This window comes from Cebus imitator, unplaced genomic scaffold, assembly GCF_001604975.1.
Source record: "Cebus imitator isolate Cc_AM_T3 unplaced genomic scaffold, Cebus_imitator-1.0 Scaffold36, whole genome shotgun sequence".
NCBI lineage: Eukaryota > Metazoa > Chordata > Mammalia > Primates > Cebidae > Cebus > Cebus imitator.
The window spans coordinates 1,291,699-1,312,247 of record NW_016107351.1 but is presented as its reverse complement, the minus strand read 5'-3'; the positions used below and the strand labels follow the sequence as shown (position 1 = coordinate 1,312,247).

At 64.7% G+C, this 20,549-nt stretch overlaps 3 protein-coding genes across 17 annotated transcripts in view; 2 read left to right on the top strand and 1 right to left on the bottom strand.

Annotated features, from left to right (window-relative positions):
- The window catches only part of ASPSCR1 (ASPSCR1 tether for SLC2A4, UBX domain containing), a 39,644-nt gene extending 33,177 nt beyond the window's left edge, over positions 1-6,467 (top strand). For 2 of the 4 annotated variants that reach the window (XM_017524793.2, XM_017524795.2), the window contains 5 exons: positions 356-408; positions 5,504-5,555; positions 5,819-5,888; positions 5,960-6,132; positions 6,377-6,467. In XM_017524793.2, coding sequence (XP_017380282.1) covers positions 356-408; positions 5,504-5,555; positions 5,819-5,888; positions 5,960-6,132; positions 6,377-6,390 — 362 coding nt within the window. In that variant the 3' untranslated portion in view covers positions 6,391-6,467. Of the gene's footprint in view, positions 1-338; positions 409-5,503; positions 5,556-5,818; positions 5,889-5,959; positions 6,133-6,376 lie in introns of all 4 variants that reach the window. The other 2 variants (XM_017524794.2, XR_001823953.2) reach the window with 2 other exon arrangements.
- Positions 6,468-7,642: 1,175 nt separating this feature from the next.
- On the bottom strand, positions 7,643-12,324 carry CENPX (centromere protein X). Of its 9 annotated transcripts, none has more exons than XM_037737164.1 (7): positions 12,229-12,324; positions 10,729-10,764; positions 10,557-10,604; positions 9,308-9,359; positions 8,508-8,590; positions 8,189-8,277; positions 7,643-8,112 (listed from the first exon to the last, which is right to left on the bottom strand). In XM_037737164.1, the coding sequence occupies exons 1-7, from the start codon at positions 12,262-12,264 to the stop codon at positions 8,079-8,081; spliced, it is 378 nt and encodes a 125-aa protein (XP_037593092.1). In that variant the 5' UTR covers positions 12,265-12,324; the 3' UTR covers positions 7,643-8,078. The 9 variants fall into 9 exon arrangements, 8 of the variants coding, with proteins under 8 accessions (XP_037593092.1, XP_037593093.1, XP_037593094.1 ...); XM_037737165.1 differs by having other exon boundaries at positions 8,537-8,590; positions 12,229-12,302; XR_005199497.1 differs by having other exon boundaries at positions 8,189-8,590; positions 9,291-9,359.
- Positions 12,325-12,645: 321 nt separating this feature from the next.
- On the top strand, positions 12,646-20,143 carry LRRC45 (leucine rich repeat containing 45). 4 transcript variants are annotated; one of them, XM_017524791.2, is made up of 17 exons: positions 12,646-13,229; positions 13,641-13,702; positions 14,051-14,121; positions 14,338-14,516; positions 14,658-14,786; positions 15,979-16,091; positions 16,448-16,506; positions 16,734-16,811; positions 17,069-17,204; positions 17,292-17,369; positions 17,454-17,565; positions 17,670-17,740; positions 18,160-18,252; positions 18,616-18,708; positions 19,128-19,301; positions 19,396-19,543; positions 19,639-20,143. In XM_017524791.2, the coding sequence occupies exons 1-17, from the start codon at positions 13,010-13,012 to the stop codon at positions 19,833-19,835; spliced, it is 2,013 nt and encodes a 670-aa protein (XP_017380280.1). In that variant the 5' UTR covers positions 12,646-13,009; the 3' UTR covers positions 19,836-20,143. The 4 variants fall into 4 exon arrangements, with proteins under 4 accessions (XP_017380280.1, XP_017380278.1, XP_037593090.1 ...); XM_017524789.2 differs by having other exon boundaries at positions 12,646-13,247; positions 19,639-19,990; XM_037737161.1 differs by having other exon boundaries at positions 12,665-13,160; positions 19,639-19,990.
- The last annotated feature ends 406 nt before the right edge of the window (positions 20,144-20,549 follow it).

Genomic DNA, 20,549 nt, shown 5'->3' with positions numbered 1-20,549 from the left:
CCCTCTGGAGCCCTGTAATACCCCAGCCTGGTCCCCACCCCTGGGGTTCAGGCTACTCCTGCCCGAGAGCTGTGGGAAGGATGGGTGGATGGGGAGTGGCTGGCCTCCCTTGGAGGGTCTCTGGGTGTAAAGAGTTAGGCTGTCCGCCCCGAGGGGAGCTGGGCTGCAGAGCTGTGTGGGTGGTGTCCCCGGCAGGTGGGCCTGCACTGCCCAGCCCCTCCGAGCCCCCCCGCTGGGGTTTCTGCAGCAGGAGTAGTGGGGGCAAAGGGCATGAGCCTGAGGAGGAGGCACCACCCCATCTTCAGGCCTGTGGGCCGGGACTCAATCCTAATACACAGGCACCTTCTGTCCTCAGTCATCGCTCCTCCAAAAACAGTCCTGGACGACTACTCGTGCACCCTCTTTCAGGTACCTGAAGGCCGTCCTGGAGTGCTGTGGGGTGGGGCCTCCGGGGAGGGCAGGATGGGAGGGGGAGGCCTGCGGGTGCTGTGGGGCAGGGCCTCCCCGGGAGGGCAGGACAGGAGGATGAGGCCCCGCGGTCAGGAAGGAGGGCAGGCGCTGCCCAGGGATAATAAGCCTTTGAGAGCCGGAGCCGGTGCTCACCTCTGAGGTTGTTTGTGACCAGCTTCTCGGCTCCTCTAGTTGCCGCCTGGCCCCGGCCTGCCCAAACTGAGGCTGCTTGGAGGTCTCAGCCCCCTGGGGTGATCGTGCTGGGGCCAAGGCAGGCCCAGCTCCTGCCTGGAGGCCTGGGTGAGGAAGGGCCTGGCAGGCCTGGGAGCAGGGCTGGGGAGCCCTAGGAGGGATCCAGCCCTCAGCAGGAGGTGGTCGCCTAGGGCTTCAGCAGCCAGGCCCATTTTCCTGCTCCTTCCCCTGCCTGGCCTCTCCGCTGGCCCCACTGGCCCCTGCTAGGAATGCCCTGGTGCCCATTGCTCACCGCTGCTTCTGCAGGTCCCTGCCGCCTCCCTGAGAACTCCTGAGGGTGAGGCCAGGGTGCGGGGCCAGGTGCCCAGCCCTGCTGAGCCACCCTCCAGAGCCAGGAGCAATGAATGTTTTGTCCTTGGCCTGGTGGGGGGAGCTGCCTGGGGCCTCCCGAAGCCCTCTGGCTTAAAGGTTTCCTCTTCAAAGTCTCTTCAGATATTTTAATTAGCAGCAGAGGAGGGTTCTTTTTAAGTGGCCGCAGGCCTCGGCAGAGGCCTGGGGTGGAGGTGAGAGACTTGCTCACTGCCTGCGGTTGCAGCCACTGGGCTGAGATGGGGCAAGAAGGCTGGCAGCTGCCAGGGGTGATCAGAAGCAGGCCTGAGCGGCATTCCCTGCAGCAGAGGCAGGCGCAGGGAGTGGTGACAGTCCTCTCTCAGCCCGAGCTGCTGGCTGGACTTTGGGCCTCTTTTCTCTGCCCCCACCCCTCCCTTGCTGGCCAGCCAGTTGATAAACATTGAATTTAGAAGATTCCTTGGGATCGAGGGGAACCAGTGCCCAGGCCTACAGCCCACCCTCCCATTGGGAGGCCCCGAGGGGCCCTGGGGTCCTGCTGCCCTGTTTCCGGAGACACCCTCACCCCCACCCCCGCCACCAGCCGCCGCCTCCTGCCATCCGTCAGCTCAGCTCCGGCCTCGGGGCCTCTCGGGGTGGTGTCCCTGGTGACGTCCCTGCCTGCCCGCCATCAGAGAGCTGGCAGGACTGAGGGAAGGAAGCTGCCTCCCTGGCGGGCAAGCAGGCGGCGGGCGTGGAAGCGCCAGCTTTCATGTCTCTAGCAGGGCCCTGCTCCGGCTGCCAGCTCCCTGGGGAGTGTCCAGGAGCTGGCCCCTGCTTCCAAGAGAGATGGCGTGCATGGGTGTGGGGCTGACAGCTCGGCAGCCCTTGGTGGCCCTGGCCCAGGAGAGCTGAGAGGAGGCAGCCAGGAGTGAGGACGAGGAGTTGTGAGCAGTGTGGGGTGCTGCTTTGTGGGACAAAGTCCCCCAATCCCTGCCTGAAACTTGCTTCCTGTCCCTGTGCGTCAGGGTGCCCTCAGCCCTGGGGTCCATGCTCTGCCCTTCACCCTGGAGCTCCTTAACAAGCCCTGAAGGCACTGGTGCGCTCCAGGGACCCCCTCAGCACAGGCTTTGTCTGCTGGCCCTGTGGGGACGGAATTGGAGGCCTGGCCAGGAGAAGGCCAAGGCACCTGGCTCCAGCCCCGGTACACACAGCCTGCTTCTTCCACAGCCGGGGTCGGGGGGAGGGGTGCAGGCCTGTGGGCGCCCAGCCCCTGATGTCCCGGCGAGGTCTTCCCTTTGCCCATGGTGTGATTTGAGTGTCAGCGCCACCCGTGTCTGTCTTGCCACACTGCTGCCTGCCGCCCTTCTGAGGGCTCAGTTGTCCCCAAGGCCAGGGCAGGGCATCTAGAAGTACCTGGCCAGGTGTCTTCCCATCCCTTTGCTGTGCTTGTCTAGGCTGGGCCAGAACTGAGCAGAGGGTAGAGATTCCTTCCCCGTGTCCATGGTGGTCTGTCCCTCTGTCCCTCATTCCGTTGGGATCCCAGAGACACAGCCAGCAGGCAGGGGACTTCTCGTGGGCAGCCAGAGGGGCAGGGAGGCCTGGTTCCAGAGGATCTCCCCCAGGGGTCCTTCCCCAAGGCCTCAGCCCTGCAGCCCCAGCCTGGGCCCTGGCACGTGCTCTGTCCCCTTGTCCAGAGCAAAACAAGAGACGAGGGGTGGGGGCCCACAGACAGGCACCTGCCCTGGGGACTGAGCCCTGGCCACAGCCCTCCCTGTGTACGTCCACCTGGCCTGGATCAGGTGAGACTCGGCTCCAGTGCCGGCGCCGGCCATGATGGGCTGAGTGTACTGGGCGGCGAGTTCCCTGGTCAGGGCCTCCTTCCAGGCGTGGCCATCCCCCTCCCGAGGGGGTCTGGTGGTGGCCACCCTGTGTCTGGAGCGGGGGAGGCAGCTCTGGGTTGCAGGAAGCCCCGGGGCCAGCCCTCCTTTCTGGTCCTGGGGGTGGAGTGGCTGGACCTTTCTCTTGGAGGTGGGAGTGGGGAGGGGAGCCACAGAGGGCCTGTGGGTGTGAGAGGAGATTCTCGGGCTTCCTTCCCTGTCCCACCTGTGGTCCCCATTCCACTGCCCTCACCCCACTGGGACCCTCCTGGGGGCTGGATGTACTGGGGAACCCTGAGTCCACTGGGGTAGCTGTGACAAAGGCCCACCATCCCGGAGGCCTGGGGTCCAAGCTCACGGGATGGCTGGGCTGGCCCCTCTCAGGCTTCTGTCGTGGCTGGCAGGAGTTATGTCTGTGTGCGTTCTGCGTCCTCATCTCATGAGAATTCACACTGGAACAAACCCGCCTTTGATGTCATCTCACCTTACTTATCTTGAAAGACCTGCTGGGCTTCCTTCCGTTGGCTTTGGGGGCAGACCTGGCTCCTAACACCCTCCATTTGTTGGAGCTCTCAGGCTGTCTCAGGGGACCAGGACATAGGGATCCCTTGCTGCCTGGTTCCCCACTCCCCAAGCCACCTGCCTGGCAGGGCGTGCCTGGCACTTCCAGCCTGAGTGCCTGCTGGGCACCTACCCCTAGCCAGTCCTGCCCTCCTCCCTCTCCTCCCAGAGCAGCTCCCCCCCTGCACTGCTGTGCTGCCCACCGCTGGGGCCTCTCTGCGGCCGACAGGCTACCGCCTTTCCCCTGACCAGGCCCTACCCCACCTGGGCCTCTGAAATGTTCCTCATCACCTCATGGTCTTGCAGAAGCAGGATGGCTGTGGTCCCCCGCCTTCTCTCTTGGCTGCCTTTCTCCAGAGGGTGGTGCCGTTCTTGCCCATGGGGACGGCTGGAGCGCGCGGCCACCTGTGTGTGCTGCTCCTGCAGAGTCGCTGCCCACGGGGGTTGGCCTGGACCTCCTTTCGGAAGCTCTTCCTGGCAACACCGAGTGTGGCAAGGGGCTGGGCAACAGCTAGGGAGGGGCTGGCTCCAGGGTGGCTGGGCTGGCCCCTCTCAGGCTCCTGTTGTGGCAGGGTCACTTGTGTGTGTGGTCTGTGTTCTCATTTCTTGAGGAATCACACTGGACTAGACCCGCCTTTGATGTCATCTCACATCACTTATCTTTTTAAAGATAAGTGAGATATCTTCAAAGATAAGTGCACTGTCCCAGGCCCTCCGGTGTGTCAGGGCAGGGTGGCGCTCTTCTTCTCCCTGTCAGCCCAGGGAGCCAGGACAGTGCTGGTGGGGACAGGCCCCTCAGCCTGCGCCTCCCTCAAAGGCCCTTTCTGGGCCCTGCTCTGGGTGGCGGCGGGGGAGTGTCCACTGTGACTCACATTCCGTGACTAGACCCAGCTTCGTGACGGGTGGCTCCATCCACCCTGGTCCCTTGCTGAAGTGGCCCCTGGAAACTAGGGCAGAGAGCACGGTTTCCAACAGTGGGAGATGGAGGTGACAGGAGACTTTGGGAGGCTCCTTTTCTGGGGTCCATCACTGCAGCCTCCATGCCACCCAGTCTGCCGAGCCTCCTTGCCACTGACTGCCAGGCCTACTTCCCTCTCCTCGCGTTCCTGAGCCCCAGCTGCCCCTTTCTGTGCATCCCGCAGGGCAGTGCTGGGAGGGTCATGGCCTGTGGGGGCAGTGATGAAAACCAGGTGCCTCTGCATCGGTGGCTTCTGAGGGATTCCTCTTGCCCGGCGGCAGGTGGGACACAGATGGGGCTGGCCAGGCCTCCGGTGCCCAAAGCGGCCTCCAGGCAGTGTCCCCTGGGCTTCTGTGAGCGGCTGCAGCCTGGGTGTGAATCCTGGAGGCCCCATGGCGCTCTCCGTCTGTGAGGCTGAGACCATGGCGGCTCCTGGCGCTGTCCTCCTGGTGCCCCCTTCCTGGCTCCCCAGCTTCCGGCGCCTCTCCAGGGCCACTGGGGCAGCCCCTGCCCACCCCACAGGCCCTGCTCTCCTCACAAGGCTTTGATCCCAGGCGGCACGATTGGGTTTTCAAAGCATTCACGGCCCTTGTTTGTGTCCCCGGCCCCCGGCTGGAGGCTGAGGTTTCAGCGTTCTTGGGCCTGGCCTTTGAAGCTTCCTCTTATTAATCTTTTAACATCCCTCAGCCCCACCCCAGCCTGTGGCCCTGAGCAGCCTGGAGCCAGGAGGGGGATGCCTTGGGCCTGGCAGCTGCAGCCGTCCACAGTGGTCCCTGCCCCGCCCCACCTTCCTCGGGTGCAGAGTCCGTAGCAGGGGGGACTGTGACACTGCATGAGTTGGGGGCTGTCGGGGCCCCAGCCTGTAGCTGGCTTGGGGCTTGGGGTGGTCCCAGGGAGGGTGCTGGTGGTCCCAGGATGCCCTGGCCTTGCTTACAGTGGTAGGATTGGTGCCAGAGTTGGGACAGGAAGCTGGGCAATGAGGGGCTCATGGGGGCCGGGCAGGTGGAGCCTGCCTGAGGGTGGAGCTGTGGCCATCAGCAGGGCCTGGGCCTGGGGGTGTGGCTGCCTCCACAGCAGGAGGGGTGCTGTGCCCACGGTGCCTGCCCAGCTCCTGAGCCTCCCGCCCTCCCTGCAGGCGAACCTCTTCCCGGCTGCTCTGGTGCACTTTGGAGCCAAGGAACCAGCAGGTGAGTGTCAGTGGTTGGGGCTTCGGAGCCTGACCAGCCCTTCTGGGACCTCAAAGCCAGCTGCCCCAGAGCGCATTCAGTCTGGGGCCTCGTTTGGGTCTGGAAGGGAGGTCTGCGGCTCCCAATACCCACCTCCCCGAGGGAGGGCTGGGACAGCCACCTGCTGGCCACCCTGCTCCCAGAGCCGAGGGCAGGTGGCTGGATGCTGGGCAGGTAAGGGTGGGCCTCTCTGAGGCTGAGGGTGGGCTTGGGCTTCTCTGCAGGCGTCTACCTGGAGCCTGGCCTGCTGGAGCACACCATCTCCCCATCTGCGGCCGACGTGCTGGTGGCCAGGTAAGCGCTGGTGGGTTTGGGAGCTCCTCTCTCTGCGGCACCCACCACCTTGTGTCTTTGCCTCCCCCCAGGTACCTGTCCAGAGCCGCCGGGTCCCCTTCCCCAGTGCCAGCCCCTAACCCTGCATCTGAGTCTGAGCCACCTGCTGAGGAGGGGGCGCTGGGCCCCGCTGAGCCTATCTCAGGGATGGTCCCACCTGTGAAGAGGAGCCTAGGCAAGGTGCCCAAGTGGCTGAAGCTGCCAGGTACTGTAGCCGGGTGGAGGGCGGGGGGCTGGGTGCTTCGACCAGGTGGAGTACGGTGAGGGGGCGCAGGGTGCTGTAGCCGAGTCGGAGATGGGGGGCCTCGTTCTGAATTTGGTTGGGGGACAGGGGGGCTGGGTGCTGCAGCTGGGGGTGGAGGAACGAGAGTTTCAGCCGGGCCAGTGAGCAGGTGGCTGGGCAGCGAGAGCCCAGAGCCTGTGGTCACCCTGGTGTGTTTGCACTACAGCCAGCAAGAGGTGAGAGCTGCCAGCCTGAGGTGCCCACCAGCCACAGGACCACCTCCCCTGCCAGCAGGAATAAAGACTCTGCATCCTTCAGTGCCTCCTGTCGTACCTCTTCCAGCAAGGGCCCCCGTCCTCCACCCTGACTTGGCCGGACTGGAGTGTCCACGGTGTGGGCCCCGGTGGCCACTCGCTGGGCCGAGGTGTGCATCCTGAACCCGAGTGGGTCTCCCAACAGTATTTACCCCTCCTCCCAGGGGAACAGAAGTGTTGGAAAAAGGGCTTTTTGGGCAGACTGCCTACAACCCAGGAGCCAAGCCCGGGCCAGGAGCTGGGGGAGTTAGTAGGCAGGGCCTGGCCTTGGGCCTCCCGCGGTGGCGTGGCTGCAGTGCTGGGTTTTGGCCCTGGCCGCCCAGTAGCAGCGTCCGCAGCAAGCCTAACGACTTCCACGGGCTCCCCAGGGCTTTCAAACCGAGACCTCCTTGGGTGGGGAAGGGGTAGATCCCAGCGGCAGCTCTGCCTGGCCTGGGCCAGTGGGGCTAAATCAACGATGGAGAGGCTCACCCCAAAGCTGTCTTAGGGCACCACGGCAGGAGAGGCTGGGCCGCCTCCAGTGATCCCCAAGAGGCAGCTCTTGTCCTTCCCACCCTGGAACCTGACTCCCTGCGCTCTAACCCTCCCTGCATGGGGCCCCAGGATGGTGCTCAGCTGAGAGCCCCTTGGGTCTTCATAGTTCTGGGCTTTTAACTGGGGAGCTGAAGTGAGGGGGGCTAAGGCACTTGGCAGGGCGCTGGAGGGGAAGTGGCCCAAGGCCCTGCTGCTTCCCAGGCGTTGGCACCGGTGTAGCTCATGCCAGAGACTTCTGAAAATCAGAGGGCAGCCAGACCTGGACGGGGCATCCAGGCAGGTCCCATAGCCCCGTGTTTCCAAAAGTGGGCAGGAGGCATGGCCTGAGGGGGCTGACCCATACCCCCCAGCACTGCTTGGGGCTGGTGTTGGGGAAAGGGAGGCCCTTTCTCTGTTTCAGCAGGGCCTTGGGCCAGGGTCCCTCTCACCCTATGCATCCTGGTCCTGTCTGCAGCCACAAGAATGTTCATGGAAGCCACTGCCCACTAGTGTCAGGCCCTGTGGCTGCCCCAGCCCCTGGCACACATGCTGTCAGCCTGTCCAGTGCTTTGCTTTCGTCTTACCAGGGGTGGAAGGGCGCACACAGGGAGTGTGGCTTTGAAGCAGTCTGACTTCAGTGATTAATGGCAACAAGACGGCCAGGCTGGGAGAGACAGTTTTGATTTATTGATGTTGCTTTGTGAGAACAAATTTATAGCCTGGGGAACCATTTTCCAAGGGGAATACCGGATGGCTGGGAGGGTCACATCAGCTTTGATGTCAGTGGCAGGAATGTGGCCAGGAGGCGGCGCTGCCGGCTGCTGTTTGTAAACAGTCTACCTGCTGGCTGCTGGCTGGGCCTTTCCCAGCACTTGCCTGTAGGACCCCAGGGGACAGGCAGGGACTCCCCATGGGCCTTTCCCCAGTGGGCACTCCAAGGGTGGCAGTGCACTGCAGTCCTGTCCCTCTGCAAAGGCTGGAGAATCTTGGGAGCTTGTTTGAATCAGCTCCAAATCCCTCAGGTCCTTCTTCGTCTGCAACCAGAAGCCACTAGAAACACAAGACCTGCTTCTGTGGACCAGGGGCTTCCCTGGGGTGGCCTCAGCCACAGCTGAGATCCCTAGAAGTCCAGGAGCTGTGGGGAGAGAAGCACTTAGGGGCAGCCCACCAGCCAGGCACCCCCACCTGTGCACCGACCCGTGTTCACCCACCAGCTGCGGGAGCACCTTCTCCAGCTGGTCCACATCCACGAGAATGGCATCTTCTGCCTGGGCCTGCCGCACCCCACGGACTGCTGCTTCTGCAGTGAGAAACTCAAGAAGTGGGGGATGCTGGGAGATCTCAAACCTGGGCCCACCGAGGGCCTCAGCCTGGGCCAGTGTCCCCACCCACATCCACGGGCAGCCCCCAGAACCAGGCTCTAGCACCTGACCAACAGGATCAGGAGACCAAGTTCAGGCCCTTGTGGGGAACGGGAAAACGTGTCTTGGTTTTCCCGTGGGAAAAACAAAGGAATCCTCAACACTGTGCCTGGGAGGGAGCCTGGGCCCTGGGCTCACCCACAACGAAGATCTTCAGTAGCTCCGCCATGAGCTGCAGTGCGTCCCCACTAACTGCAAGACGGGAGGAGGTTATCTGGGACCTTTGCCCACTGCCCTGGCTGGGTGCTCCAGATGCACCCCACCCTCCCCAAGGCCTTGGCCCTGTAGAGTTGTGGGAAAGGTACAGGACAGGTACAGGAACCCCCTCCCACCTGCACCCCACCCTCCCCAAGGCCTTGGCCCTGTAGAGTTGTGGGAAAGGTACAGGACAGGTACAGGAACCCCCTCCCACCTGCACCCCACCCTCCCCAAGGCCTTGGCCCTGTAGAGTTGTGGGAAAGGTACAGGACAGGTACAGGAACCCCCTCCCACCTGCACCCCACCCTCCCCAAGGCCTTGGCCCTGTAGAGTTGTGGGAAAGGTACAGGACAGGTACAGGAACCCCCTCCCACCTGCACCCCACCCTCCCCAAGGCCTTGGCCCTGTAGAGTTGTGGGAAAGGTACAGGACAGGTACAGGAACCCCCTCCCACCTGCACCCCACCCTCCCCAAGGCCTTGGCCCTGTAGAGTTGTGGGAAAGGTACAGGACAGGTACAGGAACCCCCTCCCACCTGCACCCCACCCTCCCCAAGGCCTTGGCCCTGTAGAGTTGTGGGAAAGGTACAGGACAGGTACAGGAACCCCCTCCCACCTGCACCCCACCCTCCCCAAGGCCTTGGCCCTGTAGAGTTGTGGGAAAGGTACAGGACAGGTACAGGAACCCCCTCCCACCTGCACCCCACCCGCACCTTTGGTCTTGTCATCCTTAAAGTGCACGTGCAGCAGCCTGCTCACCAGCTCCTGGAGGAGAGGGGGGTGTCATTGCCAGGCCCTGCCCTCCCCCACACCCCTAGGGTGGTGATCACTCTGGGTGACAGTGGCTGTGATTTCCAGCTGGAGATGCCCTCTGTGCTTGGGTCTCTCCCAGGGCAGGGGACAAGCGCCTGCCCAGTGCTTAGGGTGGCAGAAGCTGGAAGAGCAGGGTCTGTGGTCAGCTCCACAGGTGTCAGGGCCCCTTGCAGGGTCTGTCAGGGAGCTGCCCTGCAGAGTGAGTGGTCGCAGATGTGGGAGCAGGCCCAGCCTGCTGGGGCTCCAGGGGAGAGAGGAGAGGCCTTGTCGAGTCTGGCATAATCTTGCACTCCCGTCCCCAGCCAAGGGCCATGGATCTCCTTTCCTTTTGAGGAGGCAGGGAAGGCAGAGCCCGCCTGGGTCTGGAGGCTGGAGGCGGCTGTTCCCTGGGTGGGCTGGCCTGAGGGAGTCACACCAGTAAGGCCTTGCTTGGCCAACTCTGTTCAGTGTGCTGGGTCCGCTCCACCGGTCTCGCCCTGGTGCTTATCGTCCTGCAGGAGGTGCTGGTGTCTGGGAGCACAGAGCCAGGCTGCACCAGCGAGGTCCGCAGGTTAGAGTGGAGGGAGGGGTGGGCTAGATGCTGAGGGCCTGAGGGCCCGACCAGCTCTCTGGCAGGAAACTGGGAGTCCTTTCTGGGTTTTTTGTGGAAAGCAGTACTGACATTTGAAAGGACCCTTCTGGCCACCATGCCCAGGGGATGGGGGGCAGGGAGGAGGCTGCAGAGCTGGGGCCTTTCCGCCTTCCTGAAGCATGCAGGACAGGTACAGGGCAGGAGTCCATGCCAAGACCCCAAAAGGACAGCACTGTTCTGTGGAGCTGGGGGGCGTGGGCATGTGTACTCGGGAGCTCGGTTTGGGATGTGTTGTCATAAACACAAGAGGTGTCCATAGAGCGGAGGCGGCAGCAGCAGCAGTGGCTGAGACTTGGAGGGCAGCCCCGGGTGGCTGGTGGAGCCACGAGACTCAGCGAGGTGGCCCAGGGCAGGCACCAGCCCTCAGGGGCTAGGAAAGGAGCCAGCATGGAGTGCCCAGGGCTGGGGGCAGGGGCAGTGGGCACCCAGGAGCCCAGAAACAGGCACTACAAGGGAAGGTGGGTGAAGGACCGGCCAGGCTGCCAGCAGCGGGAAGCAGGGAGCTCACAGCACCTCACCCAGAGCAGTCCAACAGGTGACAAGCAGAGCAGCGGGTGGGTGAAACCCTGAGGCACGGGAGGTGAATGTGCCACAGCAGCGGGTAGCAGGGCCCAGCATCCCGGTTCGTCCTGAGCCCTCACTGTCCCCCAGCCAGGGTCCGGGTCACCACCCGCGTAAGCTCAGTGCCACCTGCTGGTCCTTCTGGCTGCCTGCCGCCAGCTCTACCTGTAAGGTACCAGAAAAGGCAGAGAAGGCACTACTTCCCCACCTGCTCTGAGACCTCCAACACCATTGCCCCAGAAGGCCTGGGAAGGAAGACCACGCCAGTGAGTGGCAGCTGCCGGGGCTGCCTGGATAATCCAAGGGGTCGCTCCATACACAGGCAGTGGCTTCGGGAGACAGGCCCAGCAGTGCGGGTGGGGGTGGGGGCCTGTGGGTGCCACGCCAGGGCTGCAGGCCCCCTGCTCCCCATCATCCTCAGGCTCTTCGTCTGTAATGACCACAACTCCAGATCTGGCCAGAGGCCTTGGGGCCCTAGTTGTCAGGTGGGCTTGACGGAGAGAACATATGACCTCCCCCGGGGTGTGCCCAGTGCCCTCTCTCCAGCTGTGGCCTTTTGGCTACCCTAACCTGGTGGATTCTCACAACCAAGCGGTGAGGTGGCCCAAGCCTCTGTCACTTTCTCTTTCTGAATTCTGTCTGGCAAGAATCTTCAGCAGCTTCACCCCTAGAGTCCCTCCGCTCCCCCTCAACCCTGCACGGAGCCCCTGGTGTCCTTGGGTGATAAAGAAGAGGCTGACACAGAAAGAATTCCCCCTCCCTCTCTACAGGGTTGAAGTCCTCCCCTGAGGATGGGTCCACAAGGGCCTGAGACCCTCCCCTTTCCAGGCCGCAGAGGTCCACGAGGCCCTGATGACATCGAGGAAGCTCAGTGCCTCAACCTTCAGGTACAGTAATGAAGGACTCAGAAACCACTCTGCCTGCACAGAGGGGGTCCTCTGCACATGACACCCCCAGGGAGCCCCACTCACCAGGGGTAGGGAAGAGCGGGGCACCCTTCCAGCCTTGGCGGATCCTGGCTCAGACGGCCTGGGTCTGACCCTAGCCCTGCTGAATCACTTAACGACCCGAGCCTCGGTTTCCCCACTGGCGGGCGGGGTTAATAGGTGTCCAGTGTGTGTAACGTGGAGCACCGAGGACACCACGCGTTCCTGGGACTTAGCCCAGTGCTGGCACCCACCGGGGAGCGGGCAAAAGGGGAGCTACTGTTCCTGGCGGCTGGCCAGGTCCTGCCGCCTCGGGCTGGACGGTCTCACTGTTGCCGTGCTGGGGTCTGACCTCCTCTTCACAGGAGAAATCAGGCTCAGGGCGCAGGGCGGCGGCCCAGCTCCTCCTCTCTTTTTGCCGGCCTGGACTCCGCCGGGACGGCGCCTACCCCCGCCTATTTCTGCAGACGTTCTCCACCTTCCTGCAGCCCCGGCTGCCCCACGCGCCCTTCTAACTGCTGCGGGACCCCCGCCCAGGAGAGCGCGGGGCGCGCTGGCGGGGCGGGGTAGGGGTCTGAGAACGGGCCCAACCTCAAAGGTACAGGTGGGCGGCGCGGGGGCTGGCTTCGGGCCCTCACAGTGTCACACGTGGGGTCGGGATGCAGCGTCCACGCCGGCCCAGCCCCTGCCCGCCGGCCCTCACCTTCCGGAAACCAGCTCCTGCTCCGGCTCCCTCCATGGCAGCCACCTCTGCGCGCGCCCCCCGGAGCCCCGCCCCGCGCCCCCAGCCAATGAGACCCGAGCGCGCCCCCAGAGCGCCTTCTCCCGGAGCCCCGCCCCTACCTTCAGCCAATGAGCCCGAAGCGCGCCCTCCCGCAGCCCCACCCTCACGCCTCTCAGCCAATCAACCAGGAGCGCGCCCTACCGGGGCACCACCCTCACGTCCCTCAGCCAATTATCCTGGAGCATGCCCCCCGGAGCCCCACCCTCATGACCCTAGCCAATGAAACTGGAGCGCGCTACTCCCCTTCAGCTTGCTACCCCAAGAGCGCGCCAGTTCCTTTGTTCTAATTGGCCCCCAACTAGCGCCGCCAGCGCAGGGCCTGCTGGGAGTTGTAGTTCCCGGGGCCGCTCCCGGCGCGCCTGGTTCTTCCTGGATACTGAGGTCCCGAAGCGGCTGTCGCGAGGACTTGGGCGGGGGCTGCGGGCGCGCAGGGCCTGGAGGGGGCGCGCGACGAGCCTGCCTCCTTCCTGCACGGGTGGTCCCCACGCACCGCGGGGCTCCAGCCCAAAGCGGACCTTGACTGCCGCCCAGCCCCGCGCTCCCAGGACCTCCCGCCCGCAGAGCCCACTCTGATTGCTCTTCGTCCGGGTCAGCGGAGGCCCAGTCTCCTGTACCCGGCGCCGGGGCTGCTCCGCACCAGGCGGCTCCCTTTCAGCAGCTGCGGGAGCATGCGGAGGAGGTCCTGCCGACCCCGCGGGTCATGGAGGAGTTCCGGCGCTCCTACAGCCGCTTGTGCAAGGAGAGCGGGGCCGAGCCCCAGGAGGCTGTCCTGCAGCAGCTGCACCAGCTTCCCAGGGGCCGGCTGGACCTGGCCACGCAGAGCCTGACGGTGGACACCTGCAGGGCCCTGGGCAAGCTGCTGCCGAGGGAGACGCTGTGTACGGAGCTGGTCCTGAGCGACTGCATGCTCAGCGAGGAAGGTGGGCAGGCCCGGCAGGGTAGGACGCTGCTCCTTAGCTGCCCACGCCGTTGCCTTGGCAGCCCCAGAGGCCGCCTTCTCTCCGGGCTCTCCTCTTTCTGTACCGTCGTTAAAGCGAGCAGGGGCGCCTGTTCCTGCACCTGGGAGTGGAGGGCAGTTCCTCTTTTTGATCGGGGAAGAGGCCTTAACCTGCCGCGACTTACCTGGTTGCCTGCGTGCTGACGCGGCTTTGTGCTGCAGGGGCTGCAGGTGTTTCAAACACGGCTTCGCAGCGAGACTCTTGGCCAGCGCCAACCCAGACCACCGGGACAGTTGTCCTTCCCTGGGTCTAGGGAGCTGCCCTGAAAAGGGGCCCACAGGGAGGGTCTTGGGGTCAGCAGGGGCAGGGAGTAATCGCGACCCCCTTACACAGGGGCCACACTGCTGCTCCGAGGCCTGTGTGCCAACACCGTGCTGCGCTTTCTGGACCTAAAGGTGAGATACCTGCACTCTGGGTGTCCGAGTGCGCCACCCGAGGGCAAGAGGAGAGTGGGAAGATGCCAGGTCTCGGGGGCCTGGGGTCTGGGCAAGTGGCTGGAAACTGTAAGTGCCCCAGGCCGTTCTCCGCCGGCCTCCTATTTGAGTGACTGTCTCTGGAGCAAGAGTTCACGTCGGCAACAAGCAAGCCGGCCCCAGGAAGCCCCCTGAAGGAGGGGAGGCCACACCTCCGCCCAGGGGGCACCCCAGCCTTGTCCACTGGCTGACTGGGGCCCTTAGGGCATGAGCGGAAATTCGGAACCAGTCAGGGCGAGGGCAGCGACTACCAGCCTGTTTCTGTCCTAGGGTAACAACCTTCGAGCCACCGGGGCTGAGGCTCTGGGAAAACTTCTCCAACAGAACAAGTCCATTCAGAGGTGGGTGGTGGTCCTGACCCCACCGTCACCCCAGGCCCCCTCTCTGTGTGGTTGTGGATTGGCCCCAGAGCACATCGTTCTGCTGCCCAAGAGGCAGGCAGAGGCTCCAGCCCATCATCAGACCCCCTCCAGCCCCAGCCGACACCGTCCCCAGGCCCTGGACCCCATGGGCTAGGCAGTCCCCTGGGCGAACACTGGCTCCTGTCCTTCCTGCAGCCTCACGCTGGAATGGAACAACCTGGGCACGTGGGATGATGCCTTCGCCACCTTCTGCGGGGGCCTGGCGGCCAATGGCACGCTGCAGCAGCTGGACCTCCGCAACAACCAGATCAGTCACAAGGGCGCCGAGGAGCTGGCCCTGGCCCTGAAGGGCAATGCCACTCTCCAGCAGCTGGGTGAGGCCTCCAGGGTGCCTCGGGGTCCCTCATCCCTCCGAGACTGCCTGTGCTCTTGGAAGTGAGGGGCTAGGGGACCAGCCAGGCCAGCTCCCCCTCCACCAGGTGCATTCCATCTGGTGACTACAGGTTTCCTTCCAGACCTGCGCTGGAATAACATTGGTCTCCTGGGGGGCCGGGCCCTCATGAACTGTCTCCCCAGCAACAGAACCCTGTGGAGGCTGGACCTGGCTGGGAACAACATCCCCGGAGATGTCCTCAGAGCTGTGGGTACGCTGCAGGGCTGTGTGGAATGACACATGAGCCTCTGAGAGAGGCCTGTCCACCGAGGGCGGGGTGCTGGGCCTGGGACCAGATGATGAGAGCAGCCCGAGAGCCTGAGGAATCGGAAGGAGCAGAGGGTCTCGGTGCACTTGATTGGCGCTCGCCACACATGGGCACTGTCCAAGACTCCCCGTGTGCTCATGAGTTCTTATGACCTGTGCAGTGGGGGTGCCCATTTCATAGCTGCAGAAGCTGAGGCCCTGTGGCTCACAGCCCTGGCCTTGGTGGCAGTGCTGATGCTTCAGGTGGCCCAGGCCTTGGCAAGGGAGGGGCTTCTTGGCATTTGCTCTGTGGTCAACCTGAGTTGTGGCCCTGCATGTGGGTCCTGTGGGGCGGGGCCGCCTGGTCTGTGTGGCCTCCACATTCCCACCCACCAGCAGCCCCAAGTCCTTGCGGCTGATGTCTCAGTGTCAGGCCACATACTCCCTCATCCACACACAGTGGCAGCCTCTTGGCCCCTGTGCCAAGGGCTCACCCTCCTGCTGGCCCTGCCTGGCCTCTGGCTCCAGCCGCGCCGTCCCTGGCGTTGCCCGAGTGCTGGCCTGACTGTTGTCATTGCTCCTGACCTCTGCCGCCTCCCCACACGCCATGGTCTTTCCAGAATGTGAGCTGGGCACAGTGTTCGCCTCAGCATTGCGCTGTGCCCCTTGATCTTTGGGATGGTGGCCAGACGCCCCAGGATGGCCCTCGCCTTTTGTGATGGCCGTACCACCTCTGCCCCACGTGTTCACGTGCCCCCCAGCACCGGGCGCCTCCTGCTCAGGACCCTACCCCATGAAGCTCATCCACCCCAATGCACTGAGGGGGTGCCCGGCATAGCATAGATTTCCAAGCAGCCAGCCACTGGGTGCAAACCAGCCACCTCTGAGGCTGAGCAGCCGTGGGTGATACAGCCTGTGTGTGTGTGTGCGTGTGTCTTCGCGTGTGCGCATGCCTCAGCCTCCTGAATAGCAGAGATTACAGGTGTGTGCCACCACGCCCAGCTAATTTTTTGTATTTTTAGTAGACATGGGGTTTCACCACGTTGGCCAGGGTGGTCTCAAACGCCTGACCTCAGGTGATCCAACCTCAGCCTCCCAGAGTGCTGGGATTACATGTGTGGGCCACTGTGTCTGGCTGACACAGCTCCTTCTGACAGAGCAAGCCATGGGCCACAACCAGGACCGGCTCACCACCTTCCAGGAGAACCATGCCCGCACTCACGTGCTCAGCAGGGAGGTCCAGCGCCTCCGGGAGGAGAAGTCCAAGCAGGTGAGGATGGCGCCTTCGCTGGCCTTGGAGCTGCTCATGGCTGGGGGTCCTGCCTCCCCCGGCTCCACGGTATGCCCGCCTTCCCTTCCTCGGGGCTCTGGAGCCTCCCTGAGTGGCTGGTACCTGGAAGGAGGGGCAGCCATCTGGTCTGACTCCCTGCAGGTGGGCTTCCTTGGGGAGCTGGCATCTGAGCCCCAAGGCCTTGCTCTGTAGCAACCACCCTCCCTGTGAAGGAGATGGGGCACTGTGGGTGGAACCCTTCGCTGCCTTGCTGGGCTCCTGCTCTCCTTCCCCTGAGAAGGTTGGGTGGACAGGCTGCAGGTGCCCTGACAGGCTGCGGCTGTCTCTGTCCCCAGTTTTTGGACTTGATGGAGACCATCGATAAACAGCGGGAAGAGATGGCTAAGAGCAGCAGGTGAGTGAGCCCAGGGCCACAGGGGCAGGGTGAGGCTTCAGGGCTCAGGTCCTGGCCCAAGACTCAGCTGGGACCCAACCCGAGCCCACGAGTGAGGCCACCAGGAGGCAGCTGGAGGCTCAGTGCCCGGACGACCATAGATGCTTAAGGAACAGCAGCCCCCAAGGCCGGGGGAACGGCGGTGCTCTGGGGCTGGGGTTACTCTGCACCCCCCTCTCTGCCCACAGAGCGTCAGCAGCCCGCATAGGGCAGCTTCAGGAAGCCCTGAACGAGAGGCACTCCATCATCAATGCTCTCAAGGCCAAGTAAGGATGGGGGGTGGCTTCAGGATACTTCAGAGATGTGCCACAGGGCAGAAGAGGGTGATGTGAGCCTGTGTGCAAGTCCTGTGTACAGAGCAGAGGTGGGAAATGGGGTGAGACTGGGGCAGTAACCTGGAAGCCTTCCTGGAGGAGGCAGGTGCTGGCTGGCATTTAGGTTCCCGGCAACAGTGAGAACAGTGAGGCCTTTGTAAGGCAGGTGAAGTCCAGCTGGGATGGGGTGCTGCCCTTCCTCTCTGCAGGCTGCAGATGACAGAGGCTGCCCTGGCTCTGTCGGAGCAGAAGGCCCAGGATCTGGGGGAGCTCCTGGCCACAGCGGAGCAGGAGCAGCTGAGCCTGTCGCAGAGGCAGGCCAAGGAGCGCAGGCTGGAGCAGCAGGTGGGTGGGCAGGGCTTGAGAGGGGTGGGCTGGGAGGTGCGTGGCGGCCGAGGGACCCTCACTGTGCACACCCCCCCCCACCCCCAGGAAGCTGCAGAGCGGGAGTCTAAGCTCCTCAGAGACTTGTCTGCTGCCAACGAGAAGAATCTGCTTCTGCAAAACCAGGTAGCTGTGGGGTGGAGCCAGGGAGCCCAGGGTGGGCACGGCAGGGCTGGGTCACAGCCTCCCTCCATGCTGCTGGCTTTCCAGGTAGACGAATTGGAGGGGAAAGTCAAGTGTCAGCAGGAGCAGCTGTTCCAAACCAGGCAGGAGCTGACCAGCATGTCGGCCCAGCTGAAGATGCGGGCCATCCAGGCTGAGGGTGGGCACAGGCGGGCCTGCTGCGGAGGGGCCTGGGGATGGGTACATTGGGGACGGGGGCCTCCAGGGGATGCTCACAAATGCTCTGCCCTGCTGGACTTCCAGAGCGCCTGGACATGGAGAAGAGAAGGTCCAGACAGAGCCTGGAGGACTCGGAAAGCCTGCGCATCAAGGAGGTGCCCTCCCACTTGGCCTCATCTGGCCTCTAACACACCTCAGTGTCTGACCTTGGTGTCATGCAGGTGTCCCCAGGTGTCCCACACCTGGTGGGAGCTCCCTTTGTCACCTTGGGTCACTGGGTGGCTGTATTTTGCCAGCCTGAGTGGATGTCAGACCCAGAACCTCCTACTGGGGCTGGGAGGGGACCCCATCCATGCCTCAGCCATAGGACAGGCTGGTGTTGAAGAGACACCCAGCCCCACCCGTTCAGGGTACGAGTGCTAGGGCAGGTTCCTGCTAGGCCACCCGAGGCAGCGCTTTCTCAGAATGAACAAGGTTCCCAAGAGACGCCTGCCCTCCAGGGTGGGGATTCCATGGGGGAAAGAGAGGGGGCCTTGCTCTTCATCCTGGCCCCACAATCCCTGTGCCTGAACAGGTGGAGCACATGAGCCGCCACCTGGAAGAGAGCGAGAGGGCCATGCAGGAGCGGGTGCAGAGGCTGGAGGCTGTGCGGCTGTCCCTGGAGGAGGTGGGTGCCCACCAGGCGGGGCTGAGCTCTGCCTTAGCCCTGGGCTGAACAAGGGAGGCAGCCCCTGGTGTTCACAGCCTCAGGACCCCCGAGAGCCCTTCCTGGTCTCAGAGCCTCATAGGCCCACCTTGGGACTCACCCACCAGTGTGCCGAAGAAGCTACAGGGACGTAGGTGGCATTCAGGCTCCCTTGGCTGTAGGAACCCCGCCCAGTGAGCCAGGTGGCAGGGCAGTTTCATGGCCCTCAGGAAGCTGGCAGAGGAGAGCCTCTCCAGCTAGGATTGCCTGAATGGGCCAGAGAGAGAAGGGCTGTGGGCCAGGGACAGGAGAACAGGCTGGCAGGAGAACGCCGTCTATGTGCAGGAGCTGAGCCGAGTGAAAGCAGCAGCACTCAGTGAGCGTGGCCAGGCCGAGGAGGAGCTGATCAAGGCCAAGAGCCAGGCCCGCCTGGAGGAGGTGAGCCCACAGATGCCCGCCACCCTCTGGGGGAGCCAGGCTGCCTGGCTTTGCTTCCCACATGCAGGCTCCAGAGCTGGGGCTTTGAGTGGGGAGGCGGGAGTGTGGTGTTGAGGTCAGGTCACACATCTGTCCCCCGGCACACTGCTGGGAGGCTTCAGCTTTGCATCCAGGCCTGCGATGGTGGCGGGGTTTGGCCCATCCCTGCAGCCTGTGACTGCATGGAGGAACTGGAGGGGTGGCGTGACTGGAGAGGGAGGAGGGGAGTCTAGAGGGCATCTGCAGGAGGTGCCTGCCAGGAGTGGGTTCAGAGCAAGATGAGTCGTAGTATCTTGAGCAGCCAGTCTGGTGGAGGGGTGGGGTCGTGCCCATGCAAACCTCTCCGGAGGTGAGCTCCGTGGCGGCTCCTGTGCCCACAGCAACAGCGCCTGGCTCACCTGGAGGAGAAGCTGCGTCTGCTGGTGCAGGCGCGGGATGAGGCGCAGGGCGCCTGCCTGCAGCAGAAGCAGGCCGTGGTGGAGGCCCAGACCCGGGCCAGCCAGCTGGGCCTGCAACTGGAGGGCCTGCGGCGGCGCCTGGAAGAGCTGCAGCAGGTAGCCGGGGCTCCGGTGCGGGGTGCGGGGGTCGGGGGGCGAGGGTGCTAGCCCCCGACCCCTCGCCTCACTCCCCAGCCTTCGTTCCTGTCAGGACCTGAGCCACAAGGACCAGGAAAGGGTGGCCGAGGTGAGCAGGGTGCGCGTGGAGCTGCAGGAGCAGAACGGCCGGCTGCAGGCGGAGCTGGCGGCCCAGGAGGCGCTGAGAGAGAAGGCGGCGGCCCTGGAGCGCCAGCTGAAAGGTGAGCCAGACCCTCGCCCTCCCGGCGCCCGCTGACGGGAGGGACATGAGGCCACCCAGAGAGCGGGGCCTGCCACGGCGCTCCTTGCCCGGCAGTGATGGCGAGCGACCACCGGGAGGCGCTGCTGGACAGGGAGAGCGAGAACGCGTCTCTGCGGGAGAAGCTGCGGCTCCGGGAGGCGGAGATCGCCCGCATCCGGGACGAGGAGGCGCAGAGGGCGAGCTTCCTGCAGAACGCCGTCCTGGCCTACGTGCAGGGCTCCCCCGTGCGCACCCTGAGCCCCCCAAAGTGAGGCGGGCCGGGAGGACCCGGCGCAGCGGCCGAGACGGACCGGGGGCCGCGTCCTGCCCGCCCCGCCCCTTCCCGTGAGACCCGGGCCGTCGGGTCCAAGCGGGGTTGCGGCGACTGGAGGGGCGACCGCGCGGGAGGCGCCTGGGAAGGGCTCCCTCCCTGCCCCTGCGTCCCGCCGCCGCCGCCTGGGAGCGCCCCGGGAAGGGGCCCCGCGGGTGCGTCTCCCCTCGCCCTTTGCGATGTCACCCTGAACGCCGCGACCGCCCGCGCGCGGCGGGATTGGAAATACAGCGCGTCCGCACTTCGTGACACGTTCCGGCCCCGCCTCTCCCTCCGAGCGCGCCGACCCTCCGCCCTCGCCCTGCCGGGGTGCGGCCGTTAGCCCTCCTCCCTCCTGCCCGGCGGGGCGGGAGAGCCGCGGGGGCGTCCGTCTGCGGGTTCGGGCGGCTGCGGAACCCCGAGTTCGCGGCCGGCTCCCGGCGGCAGGGGGCAGGTCCCCGAGAACGCGCAGCGCGCGCGGCCCGCCCCTCCGGCTCCAGTCCTGAGCTCCCTCCGGCCCGCGCGGCGCCCCGAGGAACTGCCGAGACCTCCGGGCCCGGGACGCGCGGGAGGAGGGCGCGCCGCGGCTCCGGCAGCCGTGCCCGGGTTCGGGCGGCCCCGCCCCCCAGCCGCGCGGCCCGGCGCCCCCCGCCCCCGCCCCCGCCCCCGCCCCCGC

Bases quoted from the DNA above. Each gene is read 5' to 3' on its own strand.
- LRRC45 (XM_017524789.2), top strand. From the start codon at position 13,010: ATGGAGGAGTTCCGGCGCTCCTACAGCCGCTTGTGCAAGGAGAGCGGG. The intron at 14,787-15,978 runs GTACGCTGCAGG...TCCTTCTGACAG, and splicing joins AGATGTCCTCAGAGCTGTGG to AGCAAGCCATGGGCCACAAC. The intron at 18,709-19,127 runs GTGAGCCCACAG...CTGTGCCCACAG, and splicing joins GCCAGGCCCGCCTGGAGGAG to CAACAGCGCCTGGCTCACCT.
- CENPX (XM_037737164.1), bottom strand. From the start codon at position 12,264: ATGGAGGGAGCCGGAGCAGGAGCTGGTTTCCGGAAG. The intron at 10,605-10,728 runs GTGGCACTGAGC...CCCGTGCCTCAG, and splicing joins GCAGCCAGAAGGACCAGCAG to GGTTTCACCCACCCGCTGCT. The intron at 9,360-10,556 runs GTGAGGTGCTGT...CCTCTCCTCCAG, and splicing joins CACCTGTTGGACTGCTCTGG to GAGCTGGTGAGCAGGCTGCT.